This window comes from Hyperolius riggenbachi, chromosome 4 (genome assembly GCF_040937935.1).
Source record: "Hyperolius riggenbachi isolate aHypRig1 chromosome 4, aHypRig1.pri, whole genome shotgun sequence".
NCBI lineage: Eukaryota > Metazoa > Chordata > Amphibia > Anura > Hyperoliidae > Hyperolius > Hyperolius riggenbachi.
The window spans coordinates 247,025,982-247,045,340 of NC_090649.1; the positions used below are offsets into that span (position 1 = coordinate 247,025,982).

General features: G+C 45.3%; 2 protein-coding genes across 7 annotated transcripts in view; one reads left to right on the forward strand and one right to left on the reverse strand.

The window, feature by feature from the left end:
* The window catches only part of UBE3D (ubiquitin protein ligase E3D), a 250,014-nt gene extending 235,241 nt beyond the window's left edge, over nucleotides 1–14,773 (reverse strand). Inside the window, exons 1-2 of the mRNA XM_068281549.1 lie at nucleotides 14,458–14,773; nucleotides 1,740–1,936 (exon numbers count right to left, since the gene is read on the reverse strand). Of these exons, the coding sequence (XP_068137650.1) occupies nucleotides 1,740–1,936; nucleotides 14,458–14,519 (259 nt within the window). The 5' untranslated portion in view covers nucleotides 14,520–14,773. The remainder of the gene's footprint in view (nucleotides 1–1,739; nucleotides 1,937–14,457) is intronic.
* Nucleotides 14,774–14,792: 19 nt separating this feature from the next.
* Nucleotides 14,793–19,359, forward strand: part of DOP1A (DOP1 leucine zipper like protein A) — a 103,479-nt gene continuing 98,912 nt past the window's right edge. For 4 of the 6 annotated variants that reach the window (XM_068281544.1, XM_068281546.1, XM_068281547.1 and 1 more), the window contains exon 1: nucleotides 14,794–14,988. The gene's annotated coding sequence lies outside the window, so the exon portion shown is untranslated. Of the gene's footprint in view, nucleotides 14,989–19,359 lie in introns of all 6 variants that reach the window. The other 2 variants (XM_068281543.1, XM_068281545.1) reach the window with 1 other exon arrangement.

Consider the following 19,359-nt stretch of genomic DNA (forward strand, 5'->3'; position numbering starts at 1 on the left):
TTCAGTTCCCAAAGCACGGTGCTTGGGAGTAATATTCTACTCATCTCTCTCTTATTCCTTATGTTAACTCCATAACCAGCTCCTACCATCTCCAACTCAAAAACATATCTCGCATCCGTCCTTTTCTCACTCAAGACAACGAAAATATTAATACATGCTCTTATAATTTCTCGTCTGGACTACTGCAACATACTACTTTGTGGACTACCTTCTAACAGACTGGCCCCGCTCCAGTCGGTACTGAACTCAGCTGCTCATCTCATTCATCTTTCTTCCCGATCTTCCTCTGCTGACCCTCTCTGTCAAGCTCTTCACTGGCTGCAAATTAACCAGAGGATTCAGTTCAAACTCCTAACCCTAACCTACAAAGCTCTCCAAAATCTCTCTCACTGGTACATATCCTCACTAATTTCCAAATACAAACCAAATCTGCACATGATCTTCTGTTGTCCTTCTCTAGAATCACCTCCTCACATTCACAAGATTTTGCATGCGCTTCACCTCTCCTCTGGAATGCCCTTCCACAACACATCCGTCACTCGCCAGCCTTTGTTACCTTTAAACGCTCTCTAAAAACGAATTTGTTCCGACAAGCATATGTGCTACCTTAGGCCACTTCCCTTAGTCCTAAGACCAAATTGCACTCCTACTAGGTATCCTAAGACACACTGCCTCTATATATTTTATTGTATACTTCCCCTCGTTTTCCCCCCATTCCCTTTAGATTGTAAGCTTGCAAGGGCAGGGCTCTCTCCCCCTTTAGTGTCTTGGAAATCATTATACATTTTATTCATCATGTTACTTTTATCACGGTCATTACCAATTCCATATTTTGTATGATTTTTGGAATTTTGTCACTAATTATGTATCTTGTATATTGGTGTACACCATTGTCTGTAATATTATATACCCCATGTTTCTTTCTTACTTTGTACAGCAACATGGAGTATGTTGGCACTTTATAAATCAATACTAATAATAAAAATAATATGCATGGATGTCGGCAGGTATCCGGGTGCATCTCGGCGGGTCCCTGCAGGTGGGGAGCTGACGTTGTGTGCTCACGCACGTTGCATGGTGTAAACTATTGCATTGTAAAGAGTTGTTGTGAACGCTATGCACGCGTAAGGGGCGTCTGTATGTGTTGCAGTGACGTGTGTGTGATTGCGCAGCGTGCGTTCCTACGTAAGCGCATAGCGCGTTACGCCATTCGCGCCCAAACGGCATATTTAAGTCTGGAGAGTACCACTCTCTGGTTGCTGCAGTATTGCAGCTAGTTCTGCAAGTGTGTTTCTCTCATGCCTTGACTTGTTCTGCCCTGATGTTACCAAATCTGGCCTGTCTGGCTTCCCGCTTTGTTACCGACCTTTGCTACGTATGATTACACGCTCTGCTGCGACCATTGCCTGTCTGACTACCCGCTCTGTTGCCAGACCCATGCTTGTTCAAGGATCCGTCTTGTTGCCGGTTCCAATTCGTCCAAGTCTCTGCTCTGCTGTAGAACCAGTATCCATATCTGCCTGGTGCCTGAGTCATTGCAGTGCCAGACTCAGCCTGTGGGGGCGCTAAAGTTCCTATCTGGTTCCACGCCTGGTCATCACACCATTGGTTCTGCAAGCACTCTTGCCCTGTGCCAACTGGACGCCCCTGTACCCACTCCAGGGTTCCCAGTTGGTAAGTTGCAAGAGTTGGTGCCTCCAGCTACCGAGGTACTTTACACATGTTCACCTTTGCCTTACCCGCTTTGTAGTCCACATGTGCTTTCAGTCGCACATGCAGTCCTTCTCCGGAGACATGCTGTAGGTATCTACATGTAGAAGGGAACAGCTGGACTTCTTGTGGTAGAGGATGTTTCTCGCAGCCATCTGGAGATTGGATTTCTAAACACGACTGACTCACTGAAATATCAACTGGAAATCTTTTGCCTTCAAGACCACTAAAAGAGAAAGGAAAAAAAAAAAAAAAAAAAAGTACATATTAAACCAGTGAGGCTGCTTTATCCTTTACTATCATGTTATGCAGTTGTTGTTTTTTTATAGTACTCACATCCCAATATCTAAAGAGACATTTAACTGTTAAGCACTATGGACAGTTCAAACAATGGACACGAATAAATATAAAGGGGAAAAAAAATATACTTCTACCCACTCACTATTTTGAGCATTGGTGTAATATGTATGTGAGAACTAAAATGGACAAATGTTCTGGAATTTGTCACATTTTCCTCTTGTTAAGTAGGCTGCTTTGTAAAGATGAACTACTAAGTTGATTAGAGATTGGAGGAGAACATATCTTCCATTCCAAAACAATGACTTTTCTGCCAGCAAACACATGGAACAGCTGTTCTCTCTTTTAAGCCTCATCTACACGCGTAGATGAGGCTGCGATCCGGCGGCTCGATTAGCCGCCGGATCGCCTCTTCCGCGTACCCGTGCGTGCCCGCCGCGTCCCCGCTGCATTCGATTCTCCGCTCGTCCCCGCTTATCTTCCGCTCGATTCCCTGCCATTGTCCGCTCGCGGGGAGCGAGCAGGGAATCGGCGGAAGCAAGATCCGTCCTGTTGGATCTTATCAATCGAGCCGCATCAGCAGCTCGATTGATAAGGAGCATCTCGGCCGCATCTACGTGTGTAGATGCGGCTTTACTTTAGGAGTTGTAGAGCCCAAACCTGAGACCCTTATTTGAGAAGGGAGATGAGTATCGTGACTTTGGCTCTCCACTCAGCAAGGGTCCTAGGTTAAACAGAGTATTACAGATGGAAAGCATTGTTTAAGTGTTAAGCCGCATCTACACACGTAGGTTGCGGCCGCAATGCTCCTTATCAATCGAGCCGCTGATGCGGCTCGATTGATAAGATCCAACAGGACGGATCTTGCTTCCGCCGATTCCCTGCTCGCTCCCCGCGAGGGGCCAATGGCAGGGAATCGAGCGGAAGATAAGCGGCGCCAGCGGGGACGAGCGGGTAATCGAATGCGGAGCGGGCACGCGGAAGAGGCGATCCGGCGGCTAATCGAGCCGCCGGATCACAGCCTCATCTACGCGTGTAGATGGGGCTTAAGAATTGACTTGGGTTGCCAGAAAACCAACCAGGAAAGATAATTTTGGGTGTCTTGAGGCAGAGGAATTACCAGAGCAAGAACAGAAGCCACCATTACCACTGAAGGTGTGATTGACTGAAGCTGACTTCCTAAATGGAGATAACTGCACTCTTTGCACTATAATCTTTACTTCTGACATATGCTTACACAGTTCATCGCTCAGCGATCTACCTCAATCAGCATCTATATGGGAGGTCATTGGCCTCCCATATACCATAGAGCGTACCCAACTACTGGCAGGAGATACAGGCCTTACCCAAATCCTGGAACATAAATGACACCTCAGTATTCACCAGAGCTCCCTGCAATATTTGATGGATGGGCAGCCCTAATGGCTGCTGGAAAACTGTCTTGTAAAAGGTTAATTAATCTCTGCCCTAAGCAAGGCTGTGGAGTTGGAGTTGAAGCAATTTTAGGTACCTGGTGTTGGAGGTCTCAAACTGAGGAGTTGGATGATTTTTGTTAAAAATTACACAATCCTGATAAGAATTAGACTAAGGAGTCAGAGTCAAGGAGTTGGAGTAGTTTTGGGTACCTGGAGTCGGAGTGGTTTCTTAAACTGAGGAGTCAGAGTAGGAGTCCGATGATTTCTGTACCGACTCCACAGCCCTGGGGCCCCAAAAGTGAAAAGGAATATATAAGCTGCAATGGGAGGTATGCCCAACTATGCAAGAGGTAACAAAAATAAATTGGCATATCTGGCAAGGTCCAACCAGGTGGCAATCAGGGTTAATTTTTTAATCCCAAAGTTGAGGTAGGCAGCAAAACCTGGGATATGTCAAGAGAGATAGCAACTTAGACTAGTCAGGTTTCAGACATGTAGGAATACTGACAGCCATCACAGATTTAAGCAATCCTGTAACGTGGAGGCAGGTGGCATAAAAGTTACTCTCAGTAATAACCTCAGTAGCTGGAGGCCTCTGGATGGTCCTGAGGCTTCATGGATCCTCCTCAAGCCAACTGTTTTAGCATAGAGTCCCTCTTCATCTTATGGTCACGCTCCCAGCCATGTACAAGCACATCTAGACAGGGCAAGTGTTAGCAAGCTCTGCGCATACCGTACTCAATAGAACAAAGTCACTCATGCCCAGCTTTTTTCTTTTGCGCACAAGCGTTTCATTCACCTGGTCATGCACAGACCATACTTGTGCATGCCCTGTCTGGATGGGCTTGACCACGGTCACAGGAAACCTATTCAACAAGCTTTTTGTCAAAAGGGTTTAGAGAGGGACCCTGCGCTGGAATAGTGGGCTGTAGGAGAATCTGCGAAGCCTCTGCACTATCCAAAGGTGTACCACTAGTGACAAAAGTAGCTTTTTTCTTTTTCTTCACATCAGGTATGCTTTAATGCAGACTCACGGGTCGTCTTGAATGCTGCATAGCATTCAAAGTTACTCTGACTTCTGCATGGACAGTAGGGGACAGATTGGCACGGACATCTAGGCAGTGGTGCTGATCCCTGACCACCTGGAGAACAGGAGGGATAGTCAGAGGCTGTGAGGCACTCACTGCTGCAGAGCAACAGTGGCATGATTGTTACTCTGAGCCACTGTTGCCAGGTGGATCAGCAGTTTGGAGAAACCTTGAATCCTATGCAGGGTAGCTGTGGCCAGATCAGCAGTGCCAATGGAGTGAAGTAACGGATTCACAAATCAGTTGCACTTCAATCAGTATGCACTTTTTTAGTGTGAAGTGCTAGACGTAAGTACCAATGTATGTATTACAAAGTATTCAGACAGAGATCATAAGCACAAAACCCATATATACTAAATGGCCCTCCAAGGCTAAAAACAGCCAATGCTGATAAACAACTCTGGGGAAAATATAATAAGTATAATGCAAAAACAGTGCAGATAGTTCAATTCTGTAAGTTTTTACTTAAGTGTTCGTATAGCCCAAGAGTAAATAGAAACCAACCTGCTGAAAAGCAGCTCAGCAAACAGTCACAAAAAGGAGTAACAGCCCACTAATGTTTCATGTGGCTGTCCAGCTTTCTCAAAGCAATACAGAAAATTGTTTGTATGTGTGTGTGTGGTCTAGACTGATTAACTTACAAGTTAGCCTGAGGTAACAGCAAACTAACAAAACACTTCTTCAGAATAATGGAAACTTAAATACTTACCTACATGTGATTTTCCTCTACGGATGTATCCATGATAGAACAACATATTGGTGGGGACTCCACCCCCTGCCACAAAAGGACCAGTAACTATACATTTTCAGACAGCATGAGGGCCATCCATCTGGTAACTATTATAACCACCAGAATGCTAAAGGGTGGGAAACCCTGTGCTGCTTTGGATGCATCAGAAAAGGGAAGTTACAATATAAAGGAAACCTGTACTGTACTTGGTACTTACCTGTGGAGAGGGAAGCCTCTTGTTCCTCCAGAGGCTTCCCTTCCTTCCAGCACTGTCCCCACACAAAAATGTTTGCTCATGCGCAGTAGCAAGAACCCGCTTGGGCTTCACTGGAAAAATCAGAACACAGCTGGGTCCACACTACTGCGCATACACAAGCCACTTGCACAGGAGCTTGGACCCAATTGGCTCGGCGTTTTTTCGCCGTGTGGCTGCTCTTTGGGGGTCTCAGCGATGGAATGGCGAAGGAAGATAATGGGTGTCTCTGTAGTTGTTTGACTCCTTGTTTATTGTGTTGAGGTTTCCAGCAGCAGTTGCATGTTTCCAGCCCTGGACGAAGATTGGCATATGTGCACCAACTAGATGTACATAAGAGACTTCTAACGCATGGAGGTCTGCAGAATCCTCAAAAAACGGTACAGTCCAGTTCTGATTGAAGTGCTTAAAGTGGTCTGAAAGCCAGCATTTCTACTTTGCTCTAAATGATTCCTCACAGCTTGAAAGCTACTATCCCAGAATTTTTTTTTAGCAGAACATCACTGAAATGGTTAAACAAAGCACTTTGTCCTGCTATTCAGCTTCAAATCCACATCCAAACTTGAGATAACAGTATCTTTGTTTACATTTTAATGTTGTTACAATGTGTGTAAACAAAGTGGAAAAGGTGAAAAAGGATCTCATTGCAAAGGTCTCTGTGCGTCACACAACACACAGTTCAGAATAGCTCATTAGAAGATGTTAATCCTATATAATAGGCAACTGTCCCTGCGTACAGCAGGCACAGTTGTCTGTGTAGCTGGGTCCGTGCTTTTTGCTACTGCGCATGTGCGGAGCACGGACCCAGCCTCACACAGGCAGGAGGACAGGGACGGAGACAGGCGTGCGGCGGGTGCGCGCGGAGACAGACCTAGCCAGTTTTTAAACGGGCTAAGGTCACTAGTATATAATAAAAAGCAGTTTGAATAAAATGCAATGACAGCTTTTAGGGCACAATAAACTACACTTTGGAAACCTGTAATTTGTAAACAGACAATATTACTTATGCACAAAAGCAAATATGATAACTGTATGAGTAATAACAAGTAGGAAAACACATTTCTATTGAATGTTATGTCGGAGTTTCAGACCACTTTAAGAGGGAATACTTTCAAGATGAAAATGCAGAAAATGGAGTACCACTCTGGGTAAAAGAGGAGATAAGGGGTGTTCTCCCCAAGCTCTTTGAAGAAGCACCCGGCTAGTTTTGGTGAACACCCGGCTGTCATCGGCTCGCCTCCTCCTATTCTGTAAGCAGAGTTGCACACTGAAACACCAGCCCTGCATTCTCTCATTTTGCCTCACCCGGCTACTATTTCATGCCACCTGGCTGGTAAAATATCTGGGGAGAACACTGGGTGGGGTAGTATAACTAAAAGCTTGTACTTCTGAGACCTTTCTGGCTGAAGGGATACCCCACCAGGAACTCTGTATTTAAGGTTATATTCCATACTGAAGAGCTCTCCACTGGATGGGAGGGATTTTTTTTTAGTTTGGAAGACTTTTATTGAAGGTAATCATAATGACAAACCAGTATGGATATATGCAACAATCAAACAAAGAATACAACAGAGTGGTGAGATATTTGAATAAGACAAACATCTAGAAGTAGTCAGTAAACATAATGTCACAAAAAAGATGTCAAGTGTCATTAGCATAAATTAGTACATAGAATGGTTAGCTTGTAAGTTCGAGTCCTCTTTTCCGGAAGGGATCTTTTTAACCATCTTAGCGGTATGGACGAGCTCAGCTCGTCCATCACCGCCGATGGCTGCCGCTCAGGCCCTGCTGGGCCGATTTTGATGAAATAAAGAGCAGCACACGCAGCCGGCACTTTGCCAGCCGCGTGTGCTGCCCGATCGCCTGAGCCCTGCGCAGCTGGAACAAATAGTTCCGGCCAGCGCTAAGGGCTGGATCGGAGGCGGCAGACGTCAGGACGTCGGCTGACGTCCATGACGTCACTCCGCTCGTCGCCATGGCGACAGGAGAAGCCAAACACGGAAGGCTGCTCATTGCGGCCTTCCGTGTTAATTTTGGCCGCCGGAGGCGATCAGAAGAACGCCTCCGGAGCGCCATCTAGTGGGCTTTCATGCAGCCAACTTTCAGTTGGCTGCATGAAATAGTTTTTTTTTTTATTTACAAAAAACCCTCATGCAGCCGCCCTGGCGATCTTAATAGAACGCCAGGGTGGTTAATAGAAATTCTAAAACAAGTGGAAGATCCCATTTAGGGAAGTGAGACTATTAAGGTCTGATCTTTGTGACACCTGCAAGGAACTATTTGATAAAGGGGTGGAAATCTTAGCAGTGACTTGCTAAATCTCAAATAGCTAATTTTTGCACTTTGATGGAAAAATAACCTGACTGAATAAAAGCCAAAATCTTGTGATATGTGGTATTGGTAGAGGCCATGTTACTTTCATAAGTGTTATGGGCAGCATGGTGGCGTAGTGGTTAGCTCTCTCGCCTTGCAGCACTGGGTCCCTGGTTCGAATCCCAGCCAGGGCACTATCTGCAAAGAGTTTGTATGTTCTCTCCGTGTCTGCGTGGGTTTCCTCCGGGCACATTCCAAAAAACATACGGATAAGTTAATTGGCTCCCCCTAAAATTGGCCCTAGACTACAGTACCTACACTACATAATATAGACATATGGCAATGGTAGGGATTAGATTGTGAGCTCCTTTGAGGGACAGTTAGTGACAAGACAATATATATATATATATATATATATATATATATATATATATATATATATATATATATATATATATATATATATATATATATATATATATATATATATACTGTACAGCGCTGCGTAATATGTCGGCGCTATATAAATACTTATTATTATTATTATTATTATTAAGTGTTTCACTCACCAAGTTGGAATAGTCTAAGTCGGCTAACTTGCGATATAGGGGCTTAAGACAGAAGGTTAAGGTAGAAAGGTAACCTTTGTTTTTATACCATTTTTTGAGAGACAGTGTTCATTGAAGGACTGGGAGGACACTAATTGGCCAAAGGGATCACATAATCTTTTGGACCAATCATTGCTGCCTGAAGGGTCAAGGGATCGCATGATCCCTTGGACCAATCAGTGCTGTGGTCACGTACACGTGTATTGCAAGACTTTACAGTTTGCAGCTGTTCAATAAGGAAAAAGGATTATAACCAGGCAATGTAAAAGTTTAAAATCAATTAACTTTTTTCTTTCCAATAGAATATCATGACCTCATGCGCAGTTCCTACAAGAGTTTTATGGTACATGTGTAGAACACTCCCACAACTGAGGAGGCGCGCGGACTCCAGGACCAGGCATGTGCAGTAGCACACTACAGCTCTAGATGCAGCAGAGGGGGCAGCGCCACAAGTGAGGGGACCAGGCAATGCTGAGGGACCTGACAGACTACAGGGGGCTGGAAGAAAACCCAGGTAAGTAAAAGTCCACTTTTTGGGGGGTCAATTCAGTGGTACTTTAATGAAGATTGTTTTTCTGTTCACTACCTGCATTACAGTACTTAAAATACCACTGAATTGGCTCCCATAAAAGTGGATTTTTACTTACCTTGGGGCTTCCTCCTGCCCCTTGTAGTCTGTGGGACCTCCATTTTCCCGCAGTCAGCTCCATTAAAGGACAACTGAAGGAAGAAGGATATGGAGGCTGCCATATTTCCTTTTAAGCAATACTAGTCGCCTGACTATCCTGCTTATTCTCTGCCTCGAATACTTTTAGCCATAGACCCTGAACAAGCATACAGCAGATCAAGTGTTTCTGACATTATTGTTATTGACAATATTGCATGCTTGCATGGGAACCACAATGGCATAGTGGTTAGCGCTCTTGCCTCTCATCTTTGGGTCCCCAGTTCGAATCCCAGCCAGGTCAACATCTGCAAGGAGTTTGTATGTTCTCCCCGTGTCTGCATGGGTTTCCTCCGGGTACTCCAGTTTTCTCCCATATCCCAAAAACATACAGATAAAGTGAATTGGCTTCCCCCTAAAAATTGGCCCTAGACTACGATACATACACTACACAATACATACATACATACATACATACATAGACATATGACTATGGTAGGTATTCGATAGTGAGCTCCTTGGAGGGACAGTTAGTGACAAGACTATATATACTCTGTACAGCACTGCGGAAGATGTTGGCGTTATATAAATACTAAATAATAAGAATAAAATAATAATTGCTTGTTTCTGGTGTGATTCAGATACTACTGCAGCCAAATAGGCCAGCAGGGCTGCCAGGAAACTGGTATTATTTAAAGGGGAATAAATATGGCAGCCTCCATATTCTTCCTACTTCAGTTGTCCTTTTAAAGTCTCTGACTGAGCCAGTTGGGGACTACTGCACATCAGCAGCACTGCCCGCGAGACACATTGGTTTCACTCCTGTGGCCAGGAGAATTCTGTGCCTGACCAGTTACAAGCATTAAAGTTTACCATGCACTTGAAACAAAAAGAAAAACCGAGAGCCCAATATAGTGCAGTAAGTCTAACAATAGTTGGCGAAATAATTAACAGATGTGGATATACTCACAAACACGGGTTACCACATAGGCAACCACTTGAAATGCAGGTGGGGAGCATTAGAACCTGACCCCACTCAGGTTTAAGAAGTCGCTCTCTGTAGATAGAAAGAAGGGGACAGTCCCCTCCACCCAAGGTGGACTATATACTGTTCAAATTTGGTCAGAGGCGCCAGGCAGGTTAAAATGATCTAAAAACAACTAAAAAGGAGTACAGGTGGACTTACATCCTGAAATGATGGACAATCGAGATTGTTCAAATCGCAAATAATTTATTTTGGCACTCCGCAACGCGTTTCGCAGGTATAACCCGCTTTATCAGGCAAGGAGTGCAAGCTCAAAAAAGGTCCAATAGAGGTGCATTGCCACTATTGGACCTTTTTTGAGCTTGCACTCCTTGCCTGATGAAGCGGGTTATACCTGCGAAACGCGTTGCGGAGTACCAAAATAAATTGTTATTTGCGATTTGAACACTCGATTGTCCATCATTTCAGGAGGTAAGTCCACCTGTACACCTCCTTTTTAGTTGTTTTTAGATCATTTTAACCTGCCTGGCGCCTCTGTCCAAATTTGCACATTAAAAAGTTTACCAGAGACGTTTTAATAAGAAAAATGTATACATACTTGGGGCTTCCTCCAGCCCCATGGGCACAGATAGCTCCCACGCCGCCGTCCTCAGTCTTCTCCTTCCCCTGTATGCGGTCCCGTAAAACCAGCCAGTCGCGGTCGGATGGCGCATGTGCTCCTCCGTTTCACTCCCGTTGCTGGGAGCGATCTGCGCCTGCGCAGTACTACTGTGCAGGTGCGAGACGGAGGAGTGCACTGCAAATGCGCTACTGGCCGGTCTTACGGGCCAGCTCAACCAAGGAGGCACACAGTGAAGGCCGTATACGTACAGTAGTCCTCCACTACCGGGGCTGACAGTGGGAGAATGGATATAGTATGACTTCCCCCTCCTTTATGGGATGTGGTACACAAACAATCATTTAGTTTTAACCCCCCCCCCCCCCTATAAGACATGATACACTCATCATATGATATGCGCTCTATTCCTCATCACAATACCACACTATGGGCTCTATTCTCAAAGACTTCCCGCATGCGGTAAAGTACATGCGGGAAGTTTGCGACCAAAATACCGTCAAGTTGACATTCTCAAAATGTTCCGCATGTTTTTTCCGCATGTGGAAAAAGTGTGGTTAAAGTGCGGTATTAAAGTCGGTATTTTCCGCAATAAAAAAATCAATTCTCAAAAATGTTCAGGCGCATCATTTCGTCGTTATTTACTGATTTTTTATCACCTACAAGTAGTAGGTGATATATTCCGCATCCCATTGACTTTAATGAAGTCTGGAGGCTTAAAGAGACTCTGTAGCGAGAATAAATCTCGCTTCAGAGCTCATAGTTAGCAGGGGCATGTGTGCCCCTGCTAAACCGCCGCTATCGCGCCGCTAAACGGGGGCCCCTTCACCCCCAAAACCCACCCCCGCAAACCTTGGTCATCTTTTGGTCGCAGATTTATTGCTTCCTGGAGGCAGGGCTAACGGCTGCAGCCCTGCCTCCAGTCGCATCTATCAGCGGCGCATCGCCGCCTCTCCCCCGCCCCTCTCAGTGAAGGAAGACTGAGAGGGGCGAGGAGAGACGGAGATACGCGCTGACAGACGTGCGTGGGGCAGGGCTGCGGCGGTTAGCCCTGCCCCAAACAGGAAGCGCTCCCCGGCTGTACGGAGGAGATTTGGGGGATCAGGGACCCCCGTTAAGCTGCGGGATAGCGGCGTTTTAGCAGGGGCACACATGCCCCTGCTATCTATGAGGTCTGAAGCGAGATTTATTCTCGCTTCAGACTCTCTTTAAGGGCTGTGCTTCCTGGACTTTAATTGTTTTTTTTTAAACACTTTTTCATGCAAACTTTTTACCGCATGATTCCCGCATGAATAATAGCTGTTTCCGCATCTTTTTTCCCACATGTGGAAAATATTAGTGAATGTGGAAAAAATGCGGAGTTTACCGCTGGCGGAAATATAGTGGTAAAATTTTGCGGAAATTTTTGCTCTTTGAGAATAGAGCCCAATATAGTCTTTTGGACCCACCTTCATGCTGTGTACCAAATGACATTAAAAACACACACACACACACAACCACACACTGGATATAGCAATTGGAATGTGTTCCTGTGTATTGAGCAGCTGCAGCAGGATCTGTAATCCCACATTGGGCTCTATTCTCAAACAGCCAAATTTTCCGCAAAATGTTACCGCTATATTCCCGCCAGCGGTAAACTCCGCATTTTTTCCACATTCACTAATATTTTCCGCATGTTTTCCGCATGCGGGAAAAAAGATGCGGAAACAGCCATTATTCATGCGGGAATCATGCGGTAAAAAGGTCGCATGAAAAAGTGTTTAAAAAAAAAAAAGTTATAGTCCAGCAAGCACAGCCCTTAAGCCTCCAGACTTCATTAAAGTCAATGGGATGCGGAATATATCACCTACTACTTGTAGGTGATAAAAAAAAATCGGTAATTAACGACGAAATGATGCGCCTGAACATTTTTGAGAATTGCTCTTTTATTGCGGAAAATACCGACTTTTGTGGAAAGTTTTCCGCAAGAATCCCGCACTTTTACCGCACTTTTTCCGCATGCGGGAAAAACATGCGGAAAATTTTGAGAATTCCAACTTGACGTTATTTTGGGTGCAAACTTCCCGCATGTACTTTACCGCATGCGGGAAGTCTTTGAGAATAGAGCCCATTGACTAGCTCTCCATAATGCCATCCTGCAGTAAATATTGAAATATGATCAGTCACATCACTTCAGTGGCTAAAAGAGCAAATATCAATTCTGCTACACAAGCGCAGTAACAAGGCCAGAAATATAACAAGGTTAACAATGGCCACAGACGCAGAGGATGAGCAACAGCTGGAGAGCAGATCAGAGCTTGTTAAGGCTCGTACACACGTCGGATCGCTCAAGTCCAGTCTTATCAGCTGAACGACAGACTGTACAAACGCCCGATTTGACGTCCAAACAACGGGTCGTTTGCGAAAATTCGACGTGTGTATGTACCTTAAGAGGATTCCAACAAAAACGTTTGTTTACACAGGCAGCAGCGCTGTACACACATACCACACACACCGCCAATACCACACATACTGCACACCGCAAATACCACACATATCGCACTGCACAAAACACTTACACCACAAAAAAACGCACAAACACCACATACATCACACAATCGCAAATACCACATACATCACACAATCGCAAATACCACATACATCACAAATACCACATACACACCTCCTAAACCGCACACACCACATACATCACACCGCAAATACCACATACACACCTCCCAAACCGCACACGCACCGCAAACAGGGCCGGTTGTAATATCAATGGGGCCCCCAGGCAAAATGAACCCAGGGGCCCCTCAATAGACACCCCCAACCAAAAAGCCGCAGTAGAGGCCCTTTGTTTCAGCCAAATTTCCCCCCAGGGCCCCTGAGCTGGGCCAGGTGAGATGCTACTCTGCTGAAGACTCTGCAGGGACCCACAGGGAACAACATTTAAGTTGGAGGGGGACACCTTGGGGGCCCCTACAGGCTCTGGGGCCCTGGGGCAATTGCCCCCTTTCCCTCTATGGTAGCACCGGCCCTGACCGCAAACACCACATACACACCTCCCAAACCGCACACACCGCAAATACACCTGAGCTCACACCACACACATACAACATACACTCAAATACCACACACATCTGAGCTCACACCACACACATACAACACACACTCAAATACCACACACAGCTCCATACACTCAAATACCACACACAGCTCTATATCAGTATGTACGTTCACACAGGCAGCATCCCCCCTTTCACAGCAATACCATTTTTTTTTTATTTTTTTTTTAAAGGCCACTTGCAGGGAGTTGCAAAAAGTATTATTGTGAGAGGAGAAGGAAGTCCAGCAGCACATTGTTGTAGCTGTAGACTGTTTTGTAGCCTCATCCAGTGCAGGAGTGTGTGCCTGTAGCTCCAGTGAGCTATATATTTAGTATTCACTTCAGCTCGGGGATTCTGTGATTGCAGGAGGATAGTGGAGGAGGGGGGCGTGTACAGAGAAGCCAGCCCAGCACAGAGCACACTGTGCTTATCATACCTGCTGTGCAGGCTGCTCTCACTCCTCATCAGCTGTGTCAGCAAGGAGAGCCTGGGACGCTGAGCAGCCATGGAAGCGCTGTCAGGTCATGTGAGATCGGTTTCCATGCCACAAGACTGTGCTATTCACTTGTAACATTTTACAACCAATTACATCAGCCCAATCCCCACTGTACAGTGACAGAGCAGAAGTCCATGCTCAGTCCAGCTCACATACATATATATGTAAATACTCAGGATAATAATTGCATTACCCTAATATGAGATTGGCTGTCTGCATATTGTTCCTGATTTCCAGGCGTACGCTTGTGCCCATGCTGAGCGATCCTGCAGTGCTGTGTGTAGTCTCCAGCCAGAAACATGCAGCTTGCCGCCTTCCTCTGCTCCGTATGCTTGTGTATGCTGCTCTGTAGCGCCACCTGATGGCCACTTTCACCACCTGCAGCCTCTCACAAACTTATGGTAGAAAATGACATTTGTTTCTCGGATGATACCGGGGCTAAAATGACTCCCCCTAATGGCTACTATAGATCTGCAGCAGTGAGAATTGCTCTCTCTTTAAGTTTTTATTTTAACCTTAACTGGAACTTTGCACAATTAGAAAGAGAATACCACTATGGGCAGAGATACAGTATCAAAGATGGTCGCTAACTACTACAGCTGTAGAAAGTACTTCCTGTCGCTTAGTAATGATGTCAGTCATGTACTTGACCCCAGGACTGGTTGGGTTTGGCAGTGCATGCTGGGAGCTGTCAGCTGTGCAGCGAGAGGGGAGCAGGAGACAGGTGAGTGGTCCAGGGATGCTGTGATGGGGCAATGTGGGGGGGGGGGGGGGTGAAGAGAAGTGGGGAGGTGGCACTGCTGTCAATGATTGTGTCGTTTTATGTCCTGTACTGTAGCTGGCGGCCCATAGTGTAGGAGGCTGTGTACACATCTTGGATTAATGTCTGTGTTATCCATGGAGTGACATGTCACACGTATCTGCTGGAGAACGTGCGATCTGCTGACTGTGATTAATATCACAACCAACTGCTGATTATTGAGCCCAGGGCTGAGGAGGAAAGAGCACACATCGTGCTGATGGAAGAAGAACACCATTCAATGCAGCTGAAGGAATCTTATGCTGGGTACACACGGTACGATTTTCCGTGCGATTTTCCGACCTGATCATTTTTTCTGCACGATTCTGCGCTCGATTCTCTTATCTTCATTCTTTTTCTTATCTTTTTCCATTCACTGCTATAAGAAATCGAGCGCAGAAACGATCGGGAGCAATATCGGACATGACTGATTTTATCAATCGGATCCAACTATCACACGGAAAAACGTACTGTGAGTATTAGGCATTATGCTGGGTACAGACATACAATTTCCTGTCCAATTGTAAGGATTGGACGATTATTTACATGTCTGATCTGCTCAATAACAGCATCAATTTTGTAAAGATATCAGAAAATTGAACCCTGTTTTCGATCAGGAGCAGTTTGGACATGTACACATGATACAACGTCCTGTCAGATTACCTATTGATTGGACAGGAAATTGCATCGTGTGTACCCCAAGCTTGTTTACTAGTGATCATTCTGTTTAAACGTTTTTTTTTTTAATTATTATTTTTCTTGTTTAGAAGCACCAACAGATTAGTTATTGCTATCCTAAAACATGGTAATTATGTGACCGGACTAGAAGCTGCATCTACTACATGATATAGTTTATAGATACATTGTGTGAAAAATTGGTCATGTACCTGAGCAAAACAGAAGTGAAAGTAATCTGATGAGATATTTGTATTTATAGTACTAATCCTAAGCAGGTCTTTCCTAGAAACTCCCTGGCTAAAAGTGGCCATACACAGTTATGTTAGGAACACACGTTTCGTTTTCCTGCTCGATAGATGTGTTAGATTAATAAATTCCGTCATGTACGATATTCTGCTCGATCGTTTTACTGCTCAATTTCTCATACAACTGCATGGAAAAAAGATAAGATGATTGAGTGGAGAATCGATCGAGTAGAAAAAACGTATCATATGTTCCCAGCATAAGATTAGTACACAATCTGGCAAACAGATCAATCCCTCTCTAATCTTACGTATCAGGGGTCTCTGCCCCTTAAGGATCAGAGACTGCTGGTACCAGAAACAGCAGAACACAGACGAATCGCTGCACATACCCACCGCAATTGCCGGCCGCGCCACGCGCTGGGAACCTCAGGCCACACACTCTGCCATCTCTATGACTGCAGAGTCCTGTGAGCCGGTCAGGAACTGTTTTCATTGGCTCCTGACCGTGTCTTTTAATGTAAGCCAATGGGAGTTGCTTACATTGATATACATTGGCTCCTAAATCGCTCACAGGGCTCTGGGTAACCAAGCAGCTCGGGGCGACCCAAACCACTAGGAATGTACAGGGGCCCAAAAGCGACCGAAAAGCCCTCATATTAAGAAAAAGCAATGCTTGGTGCGATTTGCCATCTTAAAACAGAAGGATTATTGCAAGTTTCCTTCTGTTTTAAGAAGGCAAATCTCAGGTCTCTGCCATCATAGAGACGGCAGGGCGAGTGAGCCGGTGAGATAACGACGAGAGTGGTGGGAACGTACGGCGGCGGTGCGTTAAAATCATATGCCTTGGCAGCCAGATCAGAATCAAAACAGGATGTAGATTTCAACTAGCGACGTCCTTAAGTAGTTAATCTTAAGAAGGGATCTAATCAATCCATACAAGGCACACCGATTTTCAGTAGATTTGATTTCTTTTAATCAATAATTGATTCCTTTTAATCACATAAAACATGCGCTTCGTCGATCGTCAGGTAATGGCACGCCATTCCCGCGTACCGACAACCAACTTTGGCCCGACGTCTTGCAGCATGCACTATAGACAATGCAACCAATTTCCGTCCCGAAATTGGTCGCTTTGTCGGTCGAGCATGCACTTGGCACCAACTTTCATCCATTTCGATTATAATAATCAACTTGGATGGTCGATCGGCCGCCAAGTCATCTGATGTATGGCCACCTTTACTTTCAGAAGTTTAATCAGTAATGTAAAGGTGCCCATACATTACTTGACTTCGATAATTATCGAATTGGATAGAAATCAGTGCCTCCAAGAGCATGCCCAATCGACAATGCAACCAATTTCGGGCTAAAACTGGTCGCATGTATCGATCCGACATGCTGGTAAAACTCGGGTCAACATGCTCAATCCGGTGTGCGGCGGTAAAAAAAATCATGACGATATTGGGACAAGCAATGAATGCAACGGAACCCCCAGGTGCTAGCCCCTTTAATTTAATGTAATGTGCCCCCTGTGCGTGTGTTTATACTTTACCTGTCCGCTGATGCTCACCGTGTTGCCCATCCATCTTCCGCTTCCTCCATTTGCGTCTCACATGCTGCCAGTGTATAGCATGTGGCGCATTCCCATTGGAGTTGAGGGTAGACATTTTTTGTCCGTTCTACGCTCTTCGTAAAACTGACGGTGAACGGCTCCTATTTTATAAATAGGAGTCGATCACACTTGTCACTCTGCAACTGATCCGTGGGATCTGTTGCGGTAAGCAGTCCGTGATAATCCCAGGCAGGTGGATGTGTTCACCATATAGCCTATGGTGGTAACGCATCTACCCCAGCCGAACCACAGCAGCCCATCAAAGCGCACTCCCACTGGCCACGCGTGATCTGGCGCAAGGGGGCCAAGGTGCTGGATGTGGCGTCACAAGGCCTATTTCCGAGATTTCATGCTGAAATTCATTGGGAATTGGCCTGCAGTTTATCGGGGCAACAGATCTCTCTCCAATCAGATTCAAACAGAGAGAGATCTGTCTCTTGGTTGATCGGCTGACAAAATTGCTAGATATTTGGGTAACTTTACATATATCTACTTTATTGGTCAGGAGCTACTTTTAAAAGTTTTCTGTGTAAAGTGAACCCGAGGTGAGAAGTATATGGAGGCTGCCATATTTGTTTGCTTTTTAACCATACCAGTGGCCTGGCAGACCTGCTGATCTATTTGGCTGCAGTAGGGTCTGAATTACACCAGGAACAAGCATGCAGCTAATCTTGTCAGATCCTGACCTGATCTGCTGAATGCTTGTTCATTGTCTATGACTAAAAGTATTAGAGGATCAGCAGGACAGTCAGGCAACTGGTATTGCTTAAAAGGAAATAAATATGGCAATCCCTCTCACCTAGGGTTCACTTTAAAAAAGTGCCTTGCATGCAAAAATGGTTAAAAATGCCCATTGTCTCAGCAACAACTAACTCTATAAACATCATAGCGTGTCTCTTCTTGAGGACATGGAGTTCTAGCATAGATCAGAATCAGGTAACAAGGGCAAAACTGAAACGATGGAGTCCTTTCACACTGAGGCGGTGTGGTAAATTTACCGCAGCCTTATGTTAATCTACTGGGGGGGGGGGGAGTTCTCACTCCCCACGTTGCGGAATACTGCGCCGCAAGTGCCCTAATTAAGTCTAACGCACTTCAATACCTACATTACCGCGTGGCTCCTGCAGCGACCTGCTTCGGGCCAGAAGTCATGTAAGTCTATGGTAACAGGCACATATTTTAAAAACCCGCCGGAGTTATCTGCATCATGCATGCGTGGAAGCGTATTTTAGAAATGCTCTTCCGCACACGTCATCGATTGCAGAATAGGAAGTTAGCGTCACTTCCTGTTTGGCTGGATGCCAGACAGGAATTACCGCATACTAACGTGGTAATTCCTAAAGGCCTGTTTTTGTCGGTTTGGTGCGGCCGCCGCACCGCCAATCTGCAGTGTGAGGCCAACCTAAATTCTTTTGTTATAAAAACTATACACACAAATATACATTGAAGATGGCAAATAAATATATCTGGCAGCTGAACATATTGGTTGGATAGAATAAGTAAGAGATGAGAAATGAGGTAGAATATCTGAAAGTTCAAAATATTGTTTTGGAGTCCAGTAAGCGATTAAATTCTTTGTAGTGAATAATACAAAATGATTATCTGCGGGTGACACTTTTATCAGAGACTGAGTGGTATTTGAGGGGAGATTATTTGGGAGCACTGGAGATATAGGCAGGGCCGGTTTTAGGGGCTCCGGGGCCCTGGGGCAAACTAAATCGGGGGACCCTGACTGATACACCCCGCCCCGCTCCACCGTTCTTC